We start from the raw sequence: 18,106 nt of genomic DNA on the forward strand, positions 1-18,106 counted from the left end.
TTATTTCGTTGCGTTGTACATTTTCCGTTGTGTTGCGGCTTTATTTCGTTGCGTTGTACATTTTCCGTTGTGTTGCGGCTTTATTTCGTTGCGTTGTACATTTTCCGTTGTGTTGCGGCTTTATTTCGTTGCGTTGTACATTTTCCGTTGTGTTGCGGCTTTATTTCGTTGCGTTGTACATTTTCCGTTGTGTTGCGGCTTTATTTCGTTGCGTTGTACATTTTCCGTTGTGTTGCGGCTTTATTTCGTTGCGTTGTACATTTTCCGTTGTGTTGCGGCTTTATTTCGTTGCGTTGTACATTTTCCGTTGTGTTGCGGCTTTATTTCGTTGCGTTGTACATTTTCCGTTGTGTTGCGGCTTTATTTCGTTGCGTTGTACATTTTCCGTTGTGTTGCGGCTTTATTTCGTTGCGTTGTACATTTTCCGGTGTGTTGCGGCTTTATTTCGTTGCGTTGTACATTTTCCGTTGTGTTGCGGCTTTATTTCGTTGCGTTGTACATTTTCCGTTGTGTTTCGGCTTTATTTCGTTGCGTTGTACATTTTCCGTTGTGTTGCGGCTTTATTTCGTTGCGTTGTACATTTTCCGTTGTGTTGCGGCTTTATTTCGTTGCGTTGTACATTTTCCGTTGTGTTGCGGCTTTATTTCGTTGCGTTGTACATTTTCCGTTGTGTTGCGGCTTTATTTCGTTGCGTTGTACATTTTCCGTTGTGTTGCGGCTTTATTTCGTTGCGTTGTACATTTTCCGTTGTGTTGCGGCTTTATTTCGTTGCGTTGTACATTTTCCGGTGTGTTGCGGCTTTATTTCGTTGCGTTGTACATTTTCCGTTGTGTTGCGGCTTTATTTCGTTGCGTTGTACATTTTCCGTTGTGTTGCGGCTTTATTTTGTTGCGTTGTACATTTTCCGTTGTGTTGCGGCTTTATTTCGTTGCGTTGTACATTTTCCGTTGTGTTGCGGCTTTATTTCGTTGCGTTGTGGATTCATTTAGTTGTGCTGTGGCTTAATTTCGTTTTGTTGTGAACTTGTGTTTGCTTTTTAAATTGTTATTTGTTGTGTTGTGCACTTTTGGGCCACCGTACATTTATGATCATGATTAAAAAACGTTTCTAAATAAAAAAGTTACATCTAATTTTAAGTAGGGCTTAACAGCTCGTATGGAAAAAAAATGTTTCTCGACAAAATAGGTAAAAGACAAATAATAATAAAGTCTGTCAAAAAACAAAAAAAGAAACATTCAATTTAAAAATATTAACAAAACTAAATTTCTCATGCCAACTTTGTGCTTAACAGCTCTTAATGTCTAAATGCAGCCTTAATGAAATCTGCAGTCTCTCAAAAGCCACATACAGAATCTATGGAATGACCAGCGAGTCCCAGACTCACCCAAACCATATCAATCCATCATCCTCTGAATAACAGACTGTCTGCTCCATCAAACCTTCATTTCTCAAGCTGTTATGATCCACTCATTTACACCTGGCTAATTCAGTTCATGTTACACTCTCCAGAATCAAATACCAAACATCTCAACATACACAGTAGTACAGACACGCAAACTACAGTACTTCTACAATGTTTAGAATCAAACTATTGAGTGTGAAGACAAACATAATGATTCATTCCTCAGTTTGTTTAGACTAGACTTTCTTTCTGCAATCGATGACAAAGACTTCTGACGAACAGCCAAATTTTTGAGCATCCTGTGTGTCAAACCCATGTGACTTAAATTTCATCATCTCAGTATGCACTGATGGAATAACGTTAAGAAATCATTTTGGGGAAGATACACAAACTTTATACGTGTTCTATTAAAACTGCTGTTTAGAAATCATAAACGTGACGCTCTTTTAAAACAAACCAAACAATCAATGCTGACCTTGAGATTACACTCGAAAGAGCATTAATCCACCAATAGATCTCAAGTACACACAGGCTAATTTCCTTATGAAACACAACATATATTGACCGAACCTGCTCCGATAACTTCAGCACCAGTTATGGCTGCAATTTGGCTTCATAAATGGCATTAACAGTGCAAATATTTACAGGGTCTCCTAGAAACAGACATGCTATGATTTAATGTACAACTAAATTAATGAGGGTCCAGAGAGGGAACTGATTTTTCCGATACGCATTTTTCACTCCATCCAAGATACATAAACAAGGAATACATTTGGAAACTCAAGATGCAACAGGACATATCTGTATCAATTTGGATATCTGGGGCATGCGTGTATAACTTGCTGTCATTCTGTCAAATCTGTTTTATATCAAATAGAAAACTTGATGTTTTTGCTTAAGGCAAACAAGATTCCTCAGATTATTGAGGAATCAAGTGTTTGATAGCCTGTCAGAGTACAGGTCGTTTTTCCCCTCTGCGTTAGCGTTTACAGGAACTGACTGCGTGTGTGGACAAGAACAGACATTTGGGAACTCTATTCTACTATTGTTTTATGAAAGATGCGTGTACATGCCTGAAACAGTCAGGGAGAGATAAACACTCAAGGATGTGTAAGAAATAAAGAAAGAAAGTTGCTATTGTAACTATGAAATCAGGTCCAGGCAGGAAGTGTCATAGACTTGAAGAGGTTGAGTCAAGGGTTTAACTAGATTAAACTTTCAAAGAATGCAATTCTCTCTGTTTACACTTACATAGCTAGACATATTAATGTTTTTGAAAGAGGTCTCTTTTGTTCATCAAGGCTGCGTTTATTTGATTAAAAATAGTGTAAAAACAGTAATTTTGTGAAATATTACAATGCAAAATACGTTTTTTTTTAATTTATTTTGATAATTTTCAAATATAATGTATTCCTGTAATTGCAAAGCAGAATTTACAGCAACATTACTCCAGTCTTCAGTGTCACATGATCCTTTGATGAATATTCTAAAATGCAGATTCTATTCTGATTTGCTTCACAAGGAACATTTCTTATTATTATCAGTGTTAAAACAGTTGTGCTGCTTAATATTTCTGTGAAACAGTGAGTCTTTTTTTCAGGACCGTTTTGGTAAATAGAAAGTTCAACAGCATTTATTTGAAACAGAATAAATGTATTTACTTGTTGAATAAAAGTATTAATTTCTTTTAAAAAATGTTTTGCAAAACCCAAACTTTTGAATAGTACTCCATATGTGCATGGGAAGATGTTTTTGTTTTAATTTGCTAAAATATCCAACTACAAATAACAAAATAAAACAGAGAAAAAAAATAATAATTGCATTGAACAGGTTCAGTGAAAAGTCTAACAATAATGTTTACATTATAAATGACAATAGTGGAGTAAATTATAATACAATATTTGTGCTAAACAAAAAGTACAGTATAAATATAAACCAATGTAACAACAGCATTTAGGAAAGAGTCAAATAAATGTCCTGCTGTTTAAATATTAGTGTTGACTTCACAAAAAAGCTCTTGCATCATATGAGAAAACATAAAAATATGGTGCACATATTTACAATTGGACATTCTCAATTATATGAAACAGTAACGACCACTGTAAATGTAGTATGTAATATAGAGCAAACTGAGCACTGGAGTCATTTAGCTCTAAACCACACTAGTAAATGTCACTTGGACTTGAATAGCCAGCATGAGCACCACAGCTAAATGTGTTGAAGCAAACCACAGCTTTGACATAAAATGCATTACATGTCTAACCTCAGTCCTTTTCTTTCAACTCAATCAAGCATGGGTTAATGTTCTGCTGAATCTCTCCCTGCTGCGTCCAGCAATCTTTAAACAATCAAGCCAGTCGTGCCAATTATTTGTACTAGAGCATTACAGCGCCATCTACTGCTATCAGACAGATTCATTTACAGTGGTTATTATGAGACTCAATTGACAGTCAGGACTGCAAAAAACACATGAAATCAGATTTTCTTAAATCGGATTCAAACCAAATTTGAAGTTGATTTGAAATGCAATTCCATCGGATGTGCACTTCTACAGATGTGTCTCAGTCTGAACACTCTGGCTGTTCGACAAGGCGACACACAACGGCAAGGTCAAAACCAGTGACAGAAACGGAGAAAGCATACATTCAAACATGTATACCAGTCTCTTGAAAGAGAGATAAAGCACCTCCATTTTTCCTGCATCCATTTTGAAAGCCTCGTCACAAACGTCCCTAACGCCTACGTCATTACAAAAGCAACCCATGCAGATAGGTTGATTATATCTGGACACACAAACCTTCTTCAATCACTTGCAATTAATAGTGTGGACAGTCTACTGTACCTCAAAAGATCTGATCTGAGACAAAAAAAATCTGATTTGCCTGCAGTTCATATTATTATATATCAGTTAGTATGTAAATGCAGCTAAAAGTGAACGGAGCAGAACTCAAAAAGTTATGTGGACTGACCTTAGTTGGCCTTTGAGCTCAGTGAATCGTGGTCGTTTGCTGGGATCGTACGCCCAGCACTTGGTCATCAGGCTGTAGAGGGTCGGCGGGCAGTTAGGAGGCATGGCCAGACGCTCGCCGTTCTCAATCCGACCAATCACGTCGTTATTCTTCACGCCTTGAAACGGCTTCACTCCATACATCAGTATCTCCCACATACAAACCCCTAAAACACAAACATGAAGTGAGTCTAGATACACATGAAGGCAATGGCAATATTCCACTTTAAATGAAACCTAACTTTAGCACTAATTAAAGACGGCAATAAAACAAGTGGCATCACTACCCAGTCTACACTATTAATTAAACTTTCGCTACACTCAAAGGATGGAAAATGTATACACACAAACACATTAATTCGAAACAATTTAGATGTCCCAAATGCATTGAACGCATATTGCTAATGGAAACTGTTTTTGTGGGCTGAATGTCTGTCCATGTTTGAATGTCTGAACATGCACATGATTTTGAGTTTCTGATTTTGACTAGAGGAATTGAACGCAGTAAAGCACACACACACTCACCAAACATCCACACGTCACTGGCTGAGGTAAAACGTCTGAAGTTTATTGACTCTGGCGCCATCCATTTAATAGGTAGTTTTCCTTTAGAGGCTGGAAATAGAGAGAGAGGAGAGAATGAGACAGAGTGTGAATGAGAAGAGTCTGCTCCAAAAGTCTGAGACCACTAGTGAGAATGCTTCCATTTTGGCATTATTTTCTAATTCAATTTAACAATTTTCACTAAAACTTTATTATCAGCACTGCTTTGCAATTTGAGTGAAAACAGTGCAAAACAGTGCAGAATTTAAAATATTTCTTTACATTTTATTCTTTTTTTTAACATGAAATGATTAGTTGCTTTTAAAACATAAAACATGTATATTTTGAGGTTTAATTAAAAAAAGGCTTTTGAACCCCAATGTGAACTACCATTCAAAAGTTTAGGGTTAGGGTCTGTGCTCTGTGCTCATAGGGCTGCATGTAGTTGATGAAACATATAGTAAAAAAAACCCCAGGAATATTATGAAAGTATACAACATTTTTATTTACAACTTTAAATTTTGTATTTATTTTTAAATGTAATTTATTCCTGTGATGGCAAAGCTGAATTTTCAGCAGCCATTATTCCGCACTTCAGTGTCACATGATCATTGCTGAATTTAGGTCTGAACTGGTGCTCAAAAACATTTCTTATTATTATACATTTTGAAAACAAGTTGAGTTGCTTTATGTTTTTGTAGAAAACATGATTTTTTTTTCAAGATTTTTTAATGTCTAGAAAGTCAAAAGAACAGCATTGATTTGAAATATAAATTTGAGGGGGAAAAAAAAGGTTCAGCACTTCAAAAATGGTTACCGATACAGTAACTGGAAATATCATTTATAGAAAGAATTTCTCAAGTATCAACACAATATTTTTCGATTTACTTTAGCACATCAATTCAATATCATTACTTTAAATGTTGCAAAAATCAGTTTGAAAACACTTTTTGTCGAGAAAATGGGCTTTAAAGCAAATACATGTGATGGCACATGACAGAATATGTTTAAATGTGCAGTTGTATTAAGTGACAACTTGGATATTTGAGTTAAGCTAAATCCAGGAAAGTTATTGTAACCATAAAAACCATAAAAATATTAAAAATATGGTTATTGTAACCAATAACCATAAGAATATTAAAAAATATTTTAATTGTGATGGCTAATTGAAACATTATTTTTTCAGTGTCTCAATTCGGAATAGGCAATTGTTTCTCATATTTTAAAATAATCAACAACAAAAAACAATACAGCTGCACCCGTTTCTGAAAATTTCTGCATTTTATATATATATATATATATATATATATACACACACACACAAGCTTAATTAGTTTACTAAATCATTTTTTTCTTTCATTTTCACACTTAATCATGTTTGTTAAAAGGTATTTTATAAGCCATTCACCATTTTGCTCTCTGTTTGTTCTGTTGCCACTGTCTCTTTTTGTGGACACACAAAAAAAGTATACATGTCGACAGTGCCTTTATACCTTTATAATAAGAGCTGTCCTCCATGTATCTAGACAACCCAAAGTCTCCCAGCTTCACACAGTCCACTGAAGACACAAGAACGTTACGTGCCGCAATGTCCCTAAAAAAAAAAATTAGGTAAGAAAGTAGACACCTTTAAGAACTGCCTTATATCCAGACTATCAGTACCTCATCAGTAAAATAAATAATTCATGCATAAGTACAAGTAGATGAGGTTCCTGATCCTTCGTGCAAAAACATTTAACAGGAAGGGGAAGTGATGACTGCAACACCAGCAGTGTTTGAAGGATGTGGACACTTACCTGTGTACAAAGCGTTTGCTCTCTAGGTACGCAAGGGCTGTACTGAGCTGGTAAGAAAACAGGATAAGCGATGCTAAATCCAGATTGTACTTCCTAATCTGAAGGAATGAACGCAACTGGAAAAATAAAAGAGGGAGAAAAAAAATTAAATGCATAAATATATGAGTAAATAATTAAATAAAATATTAGGGAAGTTTTATGCAAATGCAGAGCAAATTGAACTACATTAACTAACAATTAACATGTACAGTACTGTCAGAGTTAAAACCAACGATGAACATTAGATGGAGCTGTTGTACAGGTCACAGGAAACCAGAGCCTATTTCCATGAGTTTCTCATTTTGCATTGCAATGTTTTTTTTTTTTATTTTTTTTATTATTTATACAATTCACTAAAAGTGTCAGGAAAAAAGCATGTAGATCATGAGAAGTTTGCATATAAGTTTGTTTTAATGTAATTTCTCGAATAATTGAAATGCCAAATAAATTAATATAAACCAAATAATTATAATGTTACCTTCAGAGATTTAAGATAAGCTGGAGGTTAGTTATTTACAATGATTTGTAAGAACATTTACATTTTTTGTAAAGTTTTGTCTTAACAACTATCTTAAAGGGATAGATCATATATTTGTGTTCCACAGAAGAACAAAAATCATACAGGTTTGGAACGTCGTGAGTAAATGATGACAGAATTTTCATTTTGGGTGAGCTATCCCTTTAAGAAAAAAAGATAAGAACATTCCTATTTGGTAATCAAAATAAACTTAAAGTTAAAGTTAAAGTGAGTCTAAGGAAAGTTTTCTCAATCTGGCCCGAGATGTGAACAGCATGTGTCGACTCTTAGCTGTTCGCTTTTTATCGGATCACCCAAAACAGATGTTAACACCGGGTGTAAATATGGCTTTTTGTTAATGCAGAACCTCTGTAGAGACTTTAGAGAGTTTTTAGCCGTTTGGCAGGTAACAGTTTCTCATCAGAAAGCCCATTTCCCCTCATTCACAGAGTTTCAGTTGGATTGAATCATCTAAAAAGTGTTATGACAAACAGCCTCCGCTAGCAATCATCTTTACTACGCCTTTATGGCCAGTTTATGAGACAAGCAGTCATGATAGATTACTCCAGCTTTAACCCGGCTGCCATCTTTGCGAATAATGCGAGCTTAATGTGTCTAATATCAGGGCATGTTCCCTTGGACATTTATGACCCCTTCACCAAACCCAATTGCTACACAGACTGCTACACATTTTTTTAAACAGATTGCCTGTCATAAGTAAAAAAAAGCCCACCTCTCCCAGTGTGCACAGCTCCATGATGATCCACACTGGGTTTTCTGTAATGACACCAATCAGCTTAACAATATGCGGGTGATCGAACTGTCGCATGGTCACTGCAGGAAGACAGAGAGACAAAATGACATTCCAGCAGAGCAAACTGCAACATATAGAGTATAACTGCAGCATATAGAATAGAACAGCAGCATATACAGTATAACTGCATTTGTTATGAAAAACATACACTGCCATTCAAAAGTTGCGGGTACAATTTTCAGCAAAATTGATCAAATTGGTCAATTTCAAATTGATCAATAGAGGGTGACAGTAAAGACATTTATAATGTTACAAAAGATTTCTATTTCAAATGATGCTGTTCTTTTACTGGATGGTTTTTAACATTGCTAATAATAAAAAAATGTTTTTGAGCACCAAATCAGCATATTAGAATGATTTCTGAAGGATCATGTAACACTGAACGTAGCTAATTAAGCTAAAAAGTCAGCTTTGTCATTGCAGGAATAAATTAGATTTAAAAAATATTTTATATTATTTTTATAAAAATATTTATTGTAACAATATTTGTAAAATAACAATATTTGTAAAATATTACAGTTTTTTACTGTATTTTTGATCAGATAAATGCAGCCCCTTGGTCTTTATGAACCCAAAATATTTCTACATATTTATTGTTGCATTCACAAAGAAAGAACAATATATAACTCTCTTAGTATGTACAACATTTTTTTTTTAAAGTGCATTTCTTTTGCCTAAACAATTTAGTATTTTGTTAGGTCACAACATGTTGCTTAAAGTAAAATCTGCGTCCTGAGGCAAAACCAGATGAGAACTACTCATTTATACATAGTGAAACCTATGAGAGCTCATTTGCTTCCATAGTATGGAGAAAAAAGCTATGGAAGCCAATGGGGCCCATCAACTGTGTTCAGGTGAACTATCCCTTTAATAAGTGTGGTATGACATTACAAGGTGATATTCAGAATAGTAGGATATGCACCATGTGTATCTAAATCAGACAAAACTGAATTATACAGCTAAATCTAATTACCTGTGAAGGATCTATAAAAGCTGTGGTAAAAACACCATGTCCTTTTTACAAGTGCCTGACCTTTCCTTCACTCTCACTCATACCAGCACCTGTTCAAGTGTATAAAAGCCAACAGCTGTGCTCTTACAAACTCAACATTCTGAAAACGTTTAGAGTTTCCGCACAACTAACCAAAACACATTGCTCTTAATTTAAGAGATGGGAGGTTGACGGACACAGCCATGTGAAGGACGCAGATATTCAGTGCTGTTATGGGCTGCTTGGTATCAGAGATTTTACACTCACAGGCCTCCTGGAGGAACTTTTCTCGAACGCTGTCCGACGTGCAGTTCTTACATGTCTTTATTGCCACAGAAAGTGCTGGGTTCTCCTGATGGCAAAAAAGAAATGAAAAAAGTGTTTTAGTCCAGCTTCCTGTTTCATATGACATCATTATTTCCTATCACAGTGTGAAAATTATACTTAATAAAGACGGAACCTTTAATATCTTATATACACACACAACCAATACAACGTTTAGGGTCAGCAAGACTTTTTCAACTAATCCTTATGAACTGAGCGGTTTAATCCAAATTTTCTGAAGAGAAATAAATCGCTATACATCATGAAAATATTCAATTTAGGCTTTTTATTCACATATAAACATTCATCTACTCACACATCAGAAGCTCAAGCATGTTCGTTTGACATGCGAGAACCAATGAGGCTCATTCTTGTGTTACACAACACGTTTGAGCTTCTGCAAAAACAAATGAAGTTTGTTCTCGGGCATTAAGCAAGTACAGATGAGATTACCATATCTTATATACAGTATGTGAATAAAATCGGTTAAATAAAATTTAAATCGGTTCATCATTTAAAGCACTTGTGTCTCTTCTGACTCAACTTGTGGACTAAACCTCTCAATTCATATGGATTAGTTTTACTATCTCTTAATGACATTTTTTCGGTGAACCCTTTTAATACTTTTATTCAGTAAGGATGAAATGAATTGATCAAAAATGACAATAAAGACATTGTAACAAAAAAAAAATCGGTTCATCAATTCATTAAAGCATCATCTTTTTCAACAGTTTGTCAGCATTTTAGGATAATTTTACAGGAAAAACATTTGAAAAGTTATTTCAAATTCTAATAATATTTCACACAAATACTGTTTAAATAATTTAATAAAATGTAACAAGTAATTTATACCGGACACAAGTAGATCCCTTGATGGACGTCTCCAAACTGGCCCTCTCCTATACAGCGTCCCAGCTCAATTCTGTCTCTTTGGATCTCATAGTCTCTGGCTGAAAAACAAAAAGGGGCCTACAGTGAACAAACATTTAAAAATATCATTTCATTTATGATTATCACAGGCCACTTTGCACTATATACCAAGACACCATGCAATTCTTTCCTCCATCTGAATCTGTTCATATATGCTTTCCAATATAGAATCTATCCCATACTGTACATGCCATTAAAACACAATTATAAAACAAAAAGGCAAACAAGACTCAGTAAAGAAAATATACCAAGGTTTAAAAAATAGTTACTGAACAAGTCATTTATATGTAAAAGTGTCAAAGCCAGTTTGGAGCACCTTTAGTGGAACTTGAATGTGTCAGTCAAAACGCAGCATATATGTGGGTAAATCCCCCCAAAAAAACAATGATTTCTGTTTAAAACATCAGTAAATAAGCATATAAAGATTCAACCAAAAGAAACACAGACAGGCAAAGCAAAAGCACACAAACACACAGGCCCCACCATCACACATGAAGTCTCAAGCATATGAAGGGAAGGGAAGGGAATGAAAACAGCAGGAGAAACAGCTTTACCTTCATCTAGTCCATAATATTCTGTTGTGCCAATAACGAGAGAAAACAAAGTGGCAAATATAACACTGGATAACATAAAGATCACCATTAACTAATAATTATTTCCTTTTGTAAAGAACATTTTAATGAATGTTTACAAAAACCAAACACTAAGTTTTCTTATCACAGCCCGGTGATTTTATATATTGTAGATTGTATATTTTGTATATTTTATATAGATTTTATATATGTAATATGTTCATTTCACATATGTGGGTCGTTTATTTAATATATTGAACATCATAATTTCAGCTTAAAAACATATATTTATAATTCTGGGGTAACAAACACAAGTATGTTAGATTTAAAAAAGATATGAAATATACACAGTATATGATATAGCTAAATGTTTGTTCTATTTATAAAACAGGCGTTCAACATCATATCCATTTTGATGCTTCCCTTGTGTCCTATAAGCACATGGAAGAGCGTCCATGTGACCAGGATTGGTCAATACATGGATTTAGTTCTGTTGTTATTATACAACTTCCTATATTCAAGCCCACACTGAGCAAATGATGATTGACTGAGATGCAAGCGCACAGAGAGGGAGAGACAAAACTGAACGCCACCTTACAGAGTTCAGTTTCAGACCTAAAAGAACAGCTAAGCAGAAAGCGACACCGACTCAAGCATCTATAAACGTCTCAAGAGCGTCTGTGTCTGATGCCAAACAGCAAGCTCAAAAATCAGGTAGATAATAGGAAAGTAGGTAAGGAAAAGATATATTTGCTGTAAAGGATGTTTTTACGATATAGAACAGCTGAACTAACTTATGAAACCAATAGTTTACCCAGCAGATTATTTGAAGTCAAATTTAAAAACACACAAATCAAAAAGGATCTCATTTTAGCTGATTGATTCAGTTTTAAAGTGAATTTTTAAGCCAGAGCACCATAATACTGGTCTGAGATCAGTGTAAACCTGTGATACTCACTGGAGGGCATGGTGTATGTGTCCTCTTCGTCTATGATCTCAGCGTAGTCATCTGTTTCTGAAAAGGGAAAACAGTATTTTAAGTCCTAATGAACCAGGACCAGCTAAAAACAGCGCTTCCAAAACCAGAAACTCGTCTACTCATCTCTGGCACAAACTCCATATCGTCTCTTCCCCATTAGCAGAGCTAAGTTTAAAAGTGTTCGGAGGACTATGTATTCTGCAGGAGTTTGAGTTGGCTTCGATCACATCCTCGCAGCTGTGATATCTGAGTGTGTGTTTAAAGAGCGAGTACATCTGGCAGTGAGGGGGGAATTTCTTTCTAAAGCATTGGTGTCATTGGGAAAAACAGATGAAGTCATGGGTAATCTGACAGCTATTGTGTCTGGTTTTAAGGAAAAAGTTATGTCAAATATTATCTACTCAGCAATGCAGCAAAACACCTGTGAGCAAACACTTTCCCTTTACTGTGAGAGAAAAGGATGTGTGTTTTCACTAGATAAAGTCTCCAACATGGCTGAACTGAATAGTTTTACGAGATCAAAACAACATCAAATTCCACTGGAAGCACACAGATACACCTAGGTATTTTGTTTTTCTGGAGTTCACAGGACTAAAACACGAAGCTGTGCTATCGAACAGGAAAATACTGAAGCAGGCTTTAGCAAATAGTTCTTCTTGAGTGAAAAACTTTCCAATTTGATATATACTTAATATTCTCTGAAAAATATATCGCTGTGTTGAGCTAATAAGTTCAAATACAAATGGTTGGGAGTTCAGTTGAGGCAATAGGCTGGTCAATACGTAAAAATATTAAATATTAAATATTTAAATAACTGATATTGTTCGGCCGTTTGATGATATTAATATATCTTTTGAGCTCTAAAATTGTAAAAAAGAAAAAAAAAAATATTTTCACCAAACAGGCATTGTTGAAAAGTTAAAAATGTAGTTACAAATAAAAAGTTAAATAAATAGTAATAAATAGCAATTCTTACCTAAATATATTTTTATTACTTACTATTTATTTTGTTGTTATAAGGAAAAAAAAAAATGCCATGTGAGACTATTTTTGAATATTTAAGAGTGATGGCGCAAATAAATCATTTCAAATTTTTTTAAATGCGACTGGTGTTTAAATTGAAAATATATCTTATATATACCTCTTAAAGTTATATTCTATAGTCTAAAACTACTGTAGTGTATTGCCAGTCTATAGGAAACTTAAATGCGCATTAGAATCACATTTTTTTTTTTGTCAGCAAAATCACACTGATCAAGATGACTCATAATAATATATTGTGAATAGCCTGCTCAATTCAGCAATAAGACAAAATTGGACTTTACCATCACCAATATCATCTGTGGATCCAATCAGCATGCAAAAGATTTAAGAAAGACAGGGAGAAAGAGAAAGCATTAGATTAATGTCTTTACCATAATCAGAAGGAGAGGCAACAGCACAAAAGAGTATTTGAAGAGTTCAGATGCAAAAGCCTCTAAATGCCATTTGAAATTTTCTTCTTAAATGATGATTTTTATCAAACTTGTATATTTAAGTTCAGTAATTTCACTTAAATAACAATGAATAGGTAATTATCATTGCCATTTAAGTAAGATCACTGAACTTAAATATACAAGCTTGATAAAAATGATCATTCTAGAAGAAAATTTCAAATGGCACTTAGAGGCTTTTGCATCTGAACTCTTCATTTCATGGCTGTTACACAATGCAATAAAACAAAGCCCCAAACCATTATTAGCAAGAGGAAGTGTTCGGAAAAAGCTTCAGATTATATTACATACACATGCACAATCATGGTGAGTGACTTCCTAGTGATCTCTATTGTTCTTCCACTGAGAAAATGACATTTTCTTTCCCATAAAACAAACCTTTTTGTATTTTTATTAGGACATTATTTAGTGTTTATTAAGCCATTTTCCTTGTGAGGAACATTGACCACCATTATTTAGGTGAGTTTCGGGTCCCCATCCTACACACAAAAGTAAGTTGGAGAAGGTTTAGAAAGTAACTGAAGGGTTTGGAGGAGTTTTAGATACAGATCAACAGGCTCGACCGCATTCATTTCAACTCAAACCACTTAGAATTATTGAGATCTCAACAGGCTTTCCAGAAAACATCAGAGGTTCAAAGAACCTGGCTGGAATTAGTTATGGATTCAATTCATTATCATTGAAAATGAAAGGTCACAGTGCAGTCGTCTTGGATAAGTCTTACCTGAAATGGAGATTGCTTTGGCCTTGACTCCTTGCAACCGTTTCTCATGGTTTGCTGATCTGTGTGACAGAGGTTGAAGAAGATGAATCATGTACATTCTCAATCAAACTTAATTCACAATATGACCTTTTCTACACTGAAGCCACTGTGCCGGTCTGTTCCATTAGCATGTGCAGGGAGCACATAACAGATGGGTACTACCACAATCACATTAATGGGAGCTGGGCTGAGCGTCACATAAGTTGAGGGTACACTGAGAGATTCCACATGTCTGAGCCAAAGAAGCCGAAAGAGCAAGAACAGAGTGTGTAAGAGGAGCTGAGTCCATCTAATGAAAATCTGTGGGTATAAACTTACTTTGGAGCCTTTGGGATAGATGGAAGAGCTCTCTCTCCTTCTGTTGACAAACAATGACAAATACAATTTAAATGTGAAAACCAAAACAGAAATAATAACAAACGAAAACAAAAAAAAAAACAGTAAGGAGTAAGGAATATCCTTTTCATTTTCAAATCAGAATTTATTTGATGATTTGAGGAGACATGAGCACCAGTGACCAATGGCAATGTGCAATAGCTTTGTTTTATGCAAATGAGGACGGACAATGGAAGTAAATCCACTAGTAACAGATGCACATCTATTAGTAAGGTCAATTCATTAGTCAAGACTTTGTTTTAGCTTTAATTTTAGCAGACCTCCAACTAGTAAAATATGTTGTTTTTCATATAAAACACATACAGTTCAGATGTTTGAGGCCTGTGAGATTTCTTTATGTGTTTTTTGAAAGAAGTCTTTCGCATGTGCTGTATTTTTTTATTAAAATACAGCAAAATTGTGTTAATATTATCACAATTTAAAAAAGGCTAAAATGTAATACATTTTCAGTATCATTACACCAGTCTTCAGTGTCACATGATCCTTCATAAATCATTTGAATATGCTGATTTAGAGCTCAAGTAATATTTCTTATTATCACCAATGTTAAAAACATTGTGAAGCTTGATATTTTTTTAAAATAAAAACAGCATTTATTTTAAATATAAATCATTTGTTAATTATAAATATTTTTTTATTACTTTTGATCAATATAATGTGTCCTTGTTGAATCAAAGTATTCATTTCGCTAACACTTCACAATAAGGTTTCATTTGTTAACATGAATTAACAATGAACAATATATTATTTATTAATTTTAGTGAATATTAATTTCAACATTCACTAATACATTTAAGATCGAAAGTCGTCTCTGCTAACATTAGTTTAATGGTACTGCGAACTAGCATGAACATGGACATTTTTATTAACTGACATAAATGCAAATAAATGCTGTCAAAACATATTGTTCATCGTTAGTTAATGCACGTTAACAAATGAAACCTTACTTTCATTTCTTTTTTTTTTAAATCACAAACTTTATATGTATATATATGGGTGTGTGTTCTCACCTTTCTGTACACGGACAATAAACGACGAGGAACTTCCGTTAACAAGTCTACAGTAGCCGTCAATGAGATCGGCCATGTTCTCCGCAGTGTTTAGTGTCGTAGTTGTCACAGTCAGAGGCTGAGAAATGCACGAGAACACTGAACCATTATATCCATGTACAAAAACCACATATAAGACAAAATACACTAAAAAATGTGTGGGTGTTACCTCAGGTGCTCTAGCCACATCTAACTGTAGCATTCCCTTCCTCTCTCGCTCCTCAAACTGAATACTCTTCACTTGCGTGAAGTTGGCGAGGTGTGTTGGCTACACAAAGAGACGCAGACTTAATAAACTCTGTACAGATGTCTATCAGTTCATTCCCCCATCCATAGTACTGCACAGTACTTACGTTTGAGCCTTTGTCGGTCAAGTAACTGATGCCTTCCTCTGGTCCGATGGCCAACTCCACTGATATCACCCAGCTCGACTAGCACACACAACAGCAGACACATTCAACTCAAACACTTCATGAAACACAAACAAACTAATAAATACAATGCAACATTATTTTCCAATCACATTGACAAATGATTAAATGCTGTATCCATTTAAATTAAAAAACAAAACAAAAAAAACTGATGACCATTCAGAGACGATATTCATCTTTTAGCCAACAGATGGCACTACAGATCATTAAATCACCATCAAGAAAGAAATAATAAATCAAGAGATTTATTCGACGACTTGTGGCTTTATTGTAATGAATTGAATTAATTAACATCTAAACTCAACTCACCCCGAGAGCACATTTAAAACACTCCTTATCAAATCTGTATATAGGGGACAGGATCTCAAAGAATTTGAGGATACACTGCTCATCGTTCAGATTGGCGAATTGTTTGAACGTCTGTTGGATCAGTTTCCGCAGGGATTTAGCCTGAAAAGACAAAACACAATTACTTGTAATCACTTACAATCCCTGAAAGGTTTTTTTTTAAAGACTTTTTCCTATCTGAGTTTAATATGCATTGAAAACTCTAAGCAACTCGTGACTTAGAAAGATTGCAAACTGTGAAACACTGCTTTGTTTCCTCAGGCTCAACCAATGGAATACATTTGGGGCGGGACTAATTGTTTGGTGCAAAAATTACACACTTCACTTTTAGGTGTTAGACAACAAGAACCTTATTTCATCAAACTGGGACATTCAAATCTTTTAAAAGGAAAAGGTGCTTATAACGGAATTTCCTAAATGAATATTTCTTCAGAGAGAATGTCAATCATTTTGACATTACAATACAAGAATAAGACCATAGCCAAGGAAATTGCTAAAATAAAACAGTCTTTGTAGAATAATGACAGCTATCTCAATAGGGGGTCTTATAATTGAATTTTAAACAGTTTCTTTAATGAATCTTTAATAGTGTAAACAAGCTGTGTGTGTCAAATTATGCAAACACTATCAAAAAGTATTTATTATTTAGACATGATAAATAGCCAATTAGAATCAGGGTCCTCTCCAGAAGAGATGCAGAATGTTTGAAAAATTGAAAGATCCTTAAAACTGGTCTGTAATTCTCTCTTCCCTCTTGACATGGGCTTGGGTTTCCATGGCAACCAATGAAAAGGAGTCGATTTTGGGCTGCTTTGGGGTAGAATGTAAACTATGAAAAGGAAGAGCAGAGGAGAGCGAAAGCTACAAAATATGCAGAAAATCCCCTTTAACAAAGAAAAGGAAAATCCCTTAGGGGACACAAACGCTATTCCCATTCTCTACCTCAATTTTTAAATGCATTTAAAACGCACACAGAATTGAAATTAGTCTATCTCAATGATTCAATCAGCAGTAACTAAAAACAAGAAGCACAAAAGATTCTAACTGCCAAAATGTAAATGTGAACTGCATAATTTTCGGATGTCTTTAAATTTTTTCACATATATAAAAATAAAAGAAAACATTTACATATATTTACTTTTAATAATAATTTTTTTTAATTGTGTTTAAAAAAATAATTGTGTTTAAAAAGTGTGTTTAATATTTACTTTTATTAATAGAGAAAAAAAGTTAATTCATTTGTAATTTAATTTAAGTCATTTTTTTTTTTTTAAAAGTCAAAAATGTAAACACATGACAATTAATTTAATAGAATTTTTCACAAAAAAATTATGCTATAAAATAACAGTAGACATCATGCCACAGCATACTGAAGACTGAAACGGACTAGGTAGGTCAGATGGAAAAGGAAATGGGCTCTGTGGCAAACTGTGTTTCATTAGAACGGTTCCCTTCAGTGGCTTTTTCAGAGAGAGAGAGAGGGAGAGAGAGAGAGAGAACAGAATTGGGCCAAATCATCTCATGGGTGTGAGACCGCAGAAGCCAGGTAGGTAATAACATTGATTTTGCCTGAACAATAGCATTTTCTCACGTTCAATAAACCAAGACAACCACCGTTTTGAGGAAGTCATCGCAGGAGCATCAGAAATGTATTACCTTAACTGAATCTAATAAACTCTTTGGAAAAAATCTCCGTAGACCAACGTCCTTCC

The 18,106-nt window shown here is 34.6% G+C and overlaps 1 protein-coding gene across 12 annotated transcripts in view; it reads right to left on the minus strand.

Annotated features, from left to right (window-relative positions):
* Positions 1 to 18,106, minus strand: part of ptk2ab (protein tyrosine kinase 2ab) — a 63,118-nt gene that overhangs the window by 18,738 nt on the left and 26,274 nt on the right. For 5 of the 12 annotated variants that reach the window (XM_089117775.1, XM_089117777.1, XM_089117772.1 and 2 more), the window contains 17 exons: positions 18,051 to 18,105; positions 16,356 to 16,496; positions 15,969 to 16,046; positions 15,785 to 15,883; positions 15,577 to 15,694; positions 14,489 to 14,528; positions 14,132 to 14,190; positions 13,240 to 13,254; positions 11,894 to 11,950; positions 10,918 to 10,938; positions 10,286 to 10,383; positions 9,377 to 9,461; positions 8,038 to 8,138; positions 6,749 to 6,864; positions 6,446 to 6,546; positions 4,935 to 5,024; positions 4,372 to 4,576 (listed from right to left, as the gene is read on the minus strand). In XM_089117775.1, the coding sequence (XP_088973901.1) occupies positions 4,372 to 4,576; positions 4,935 to 5,024; positions 6,446 to 6,546; positions 6,749 to 6,864; positions 8,038 to 8,138; positions 9,377 to 9,461; positions 10,286 to 10,383; positions 10,918 to 10,938; positions 11,894 to 11,950; positions 13,240 to 13,254; positions 14,132 to 14,190; positions 14,489 to 14,528; positions 15,577 to 15,694; positions 15,785 to 15,883; positions 15,969 to 16,046; positions 16,356 to 16,496; positions 18,051 to 18,105 (1,479 nt within the window). The remainder of the gene's footprint in view (positions 1 to 4,371; positions 4,577 to 4,934; positions 5,025 to 6,445; positions 6,547 to 6,748; positions 6,865 to 8,037; positions 8,139 to 9,376; positions 9,462 to 10,285; positions 10,384 to 10,917; positions 10,939 to 11,893; positions 11,951 to 13,239; positions 13,255 to 14,131; positions 14,191 to 14,488; positions 14,529 to 15,576; positions 15,695 to 15,784; positions 15,884 to 15,968; positions 16,047 to 16,355; positions 16,497 to 18,050; position 18,106) is intronic. The other 7 variants (XM_089117771.1, XM_039680097.2, XM_089117776.1 and 4 more) reach the window with 3 other exon arrangements.

The sequence above is a fragment of the Pimephales promelas genome, chromosome 12 (assembly GCF_988280905.1).
Source record: "Pimephales promelas chromosome 12, fPimPro1.hap1.1, whole genome shotgun sequence".
Taxonomy (NCBI): Eukaryota; Metazoa; Chordata; class Actinopteri; order Cypriniformes; family Leuciscidae; genus Pimephales; species Pimephales promelas.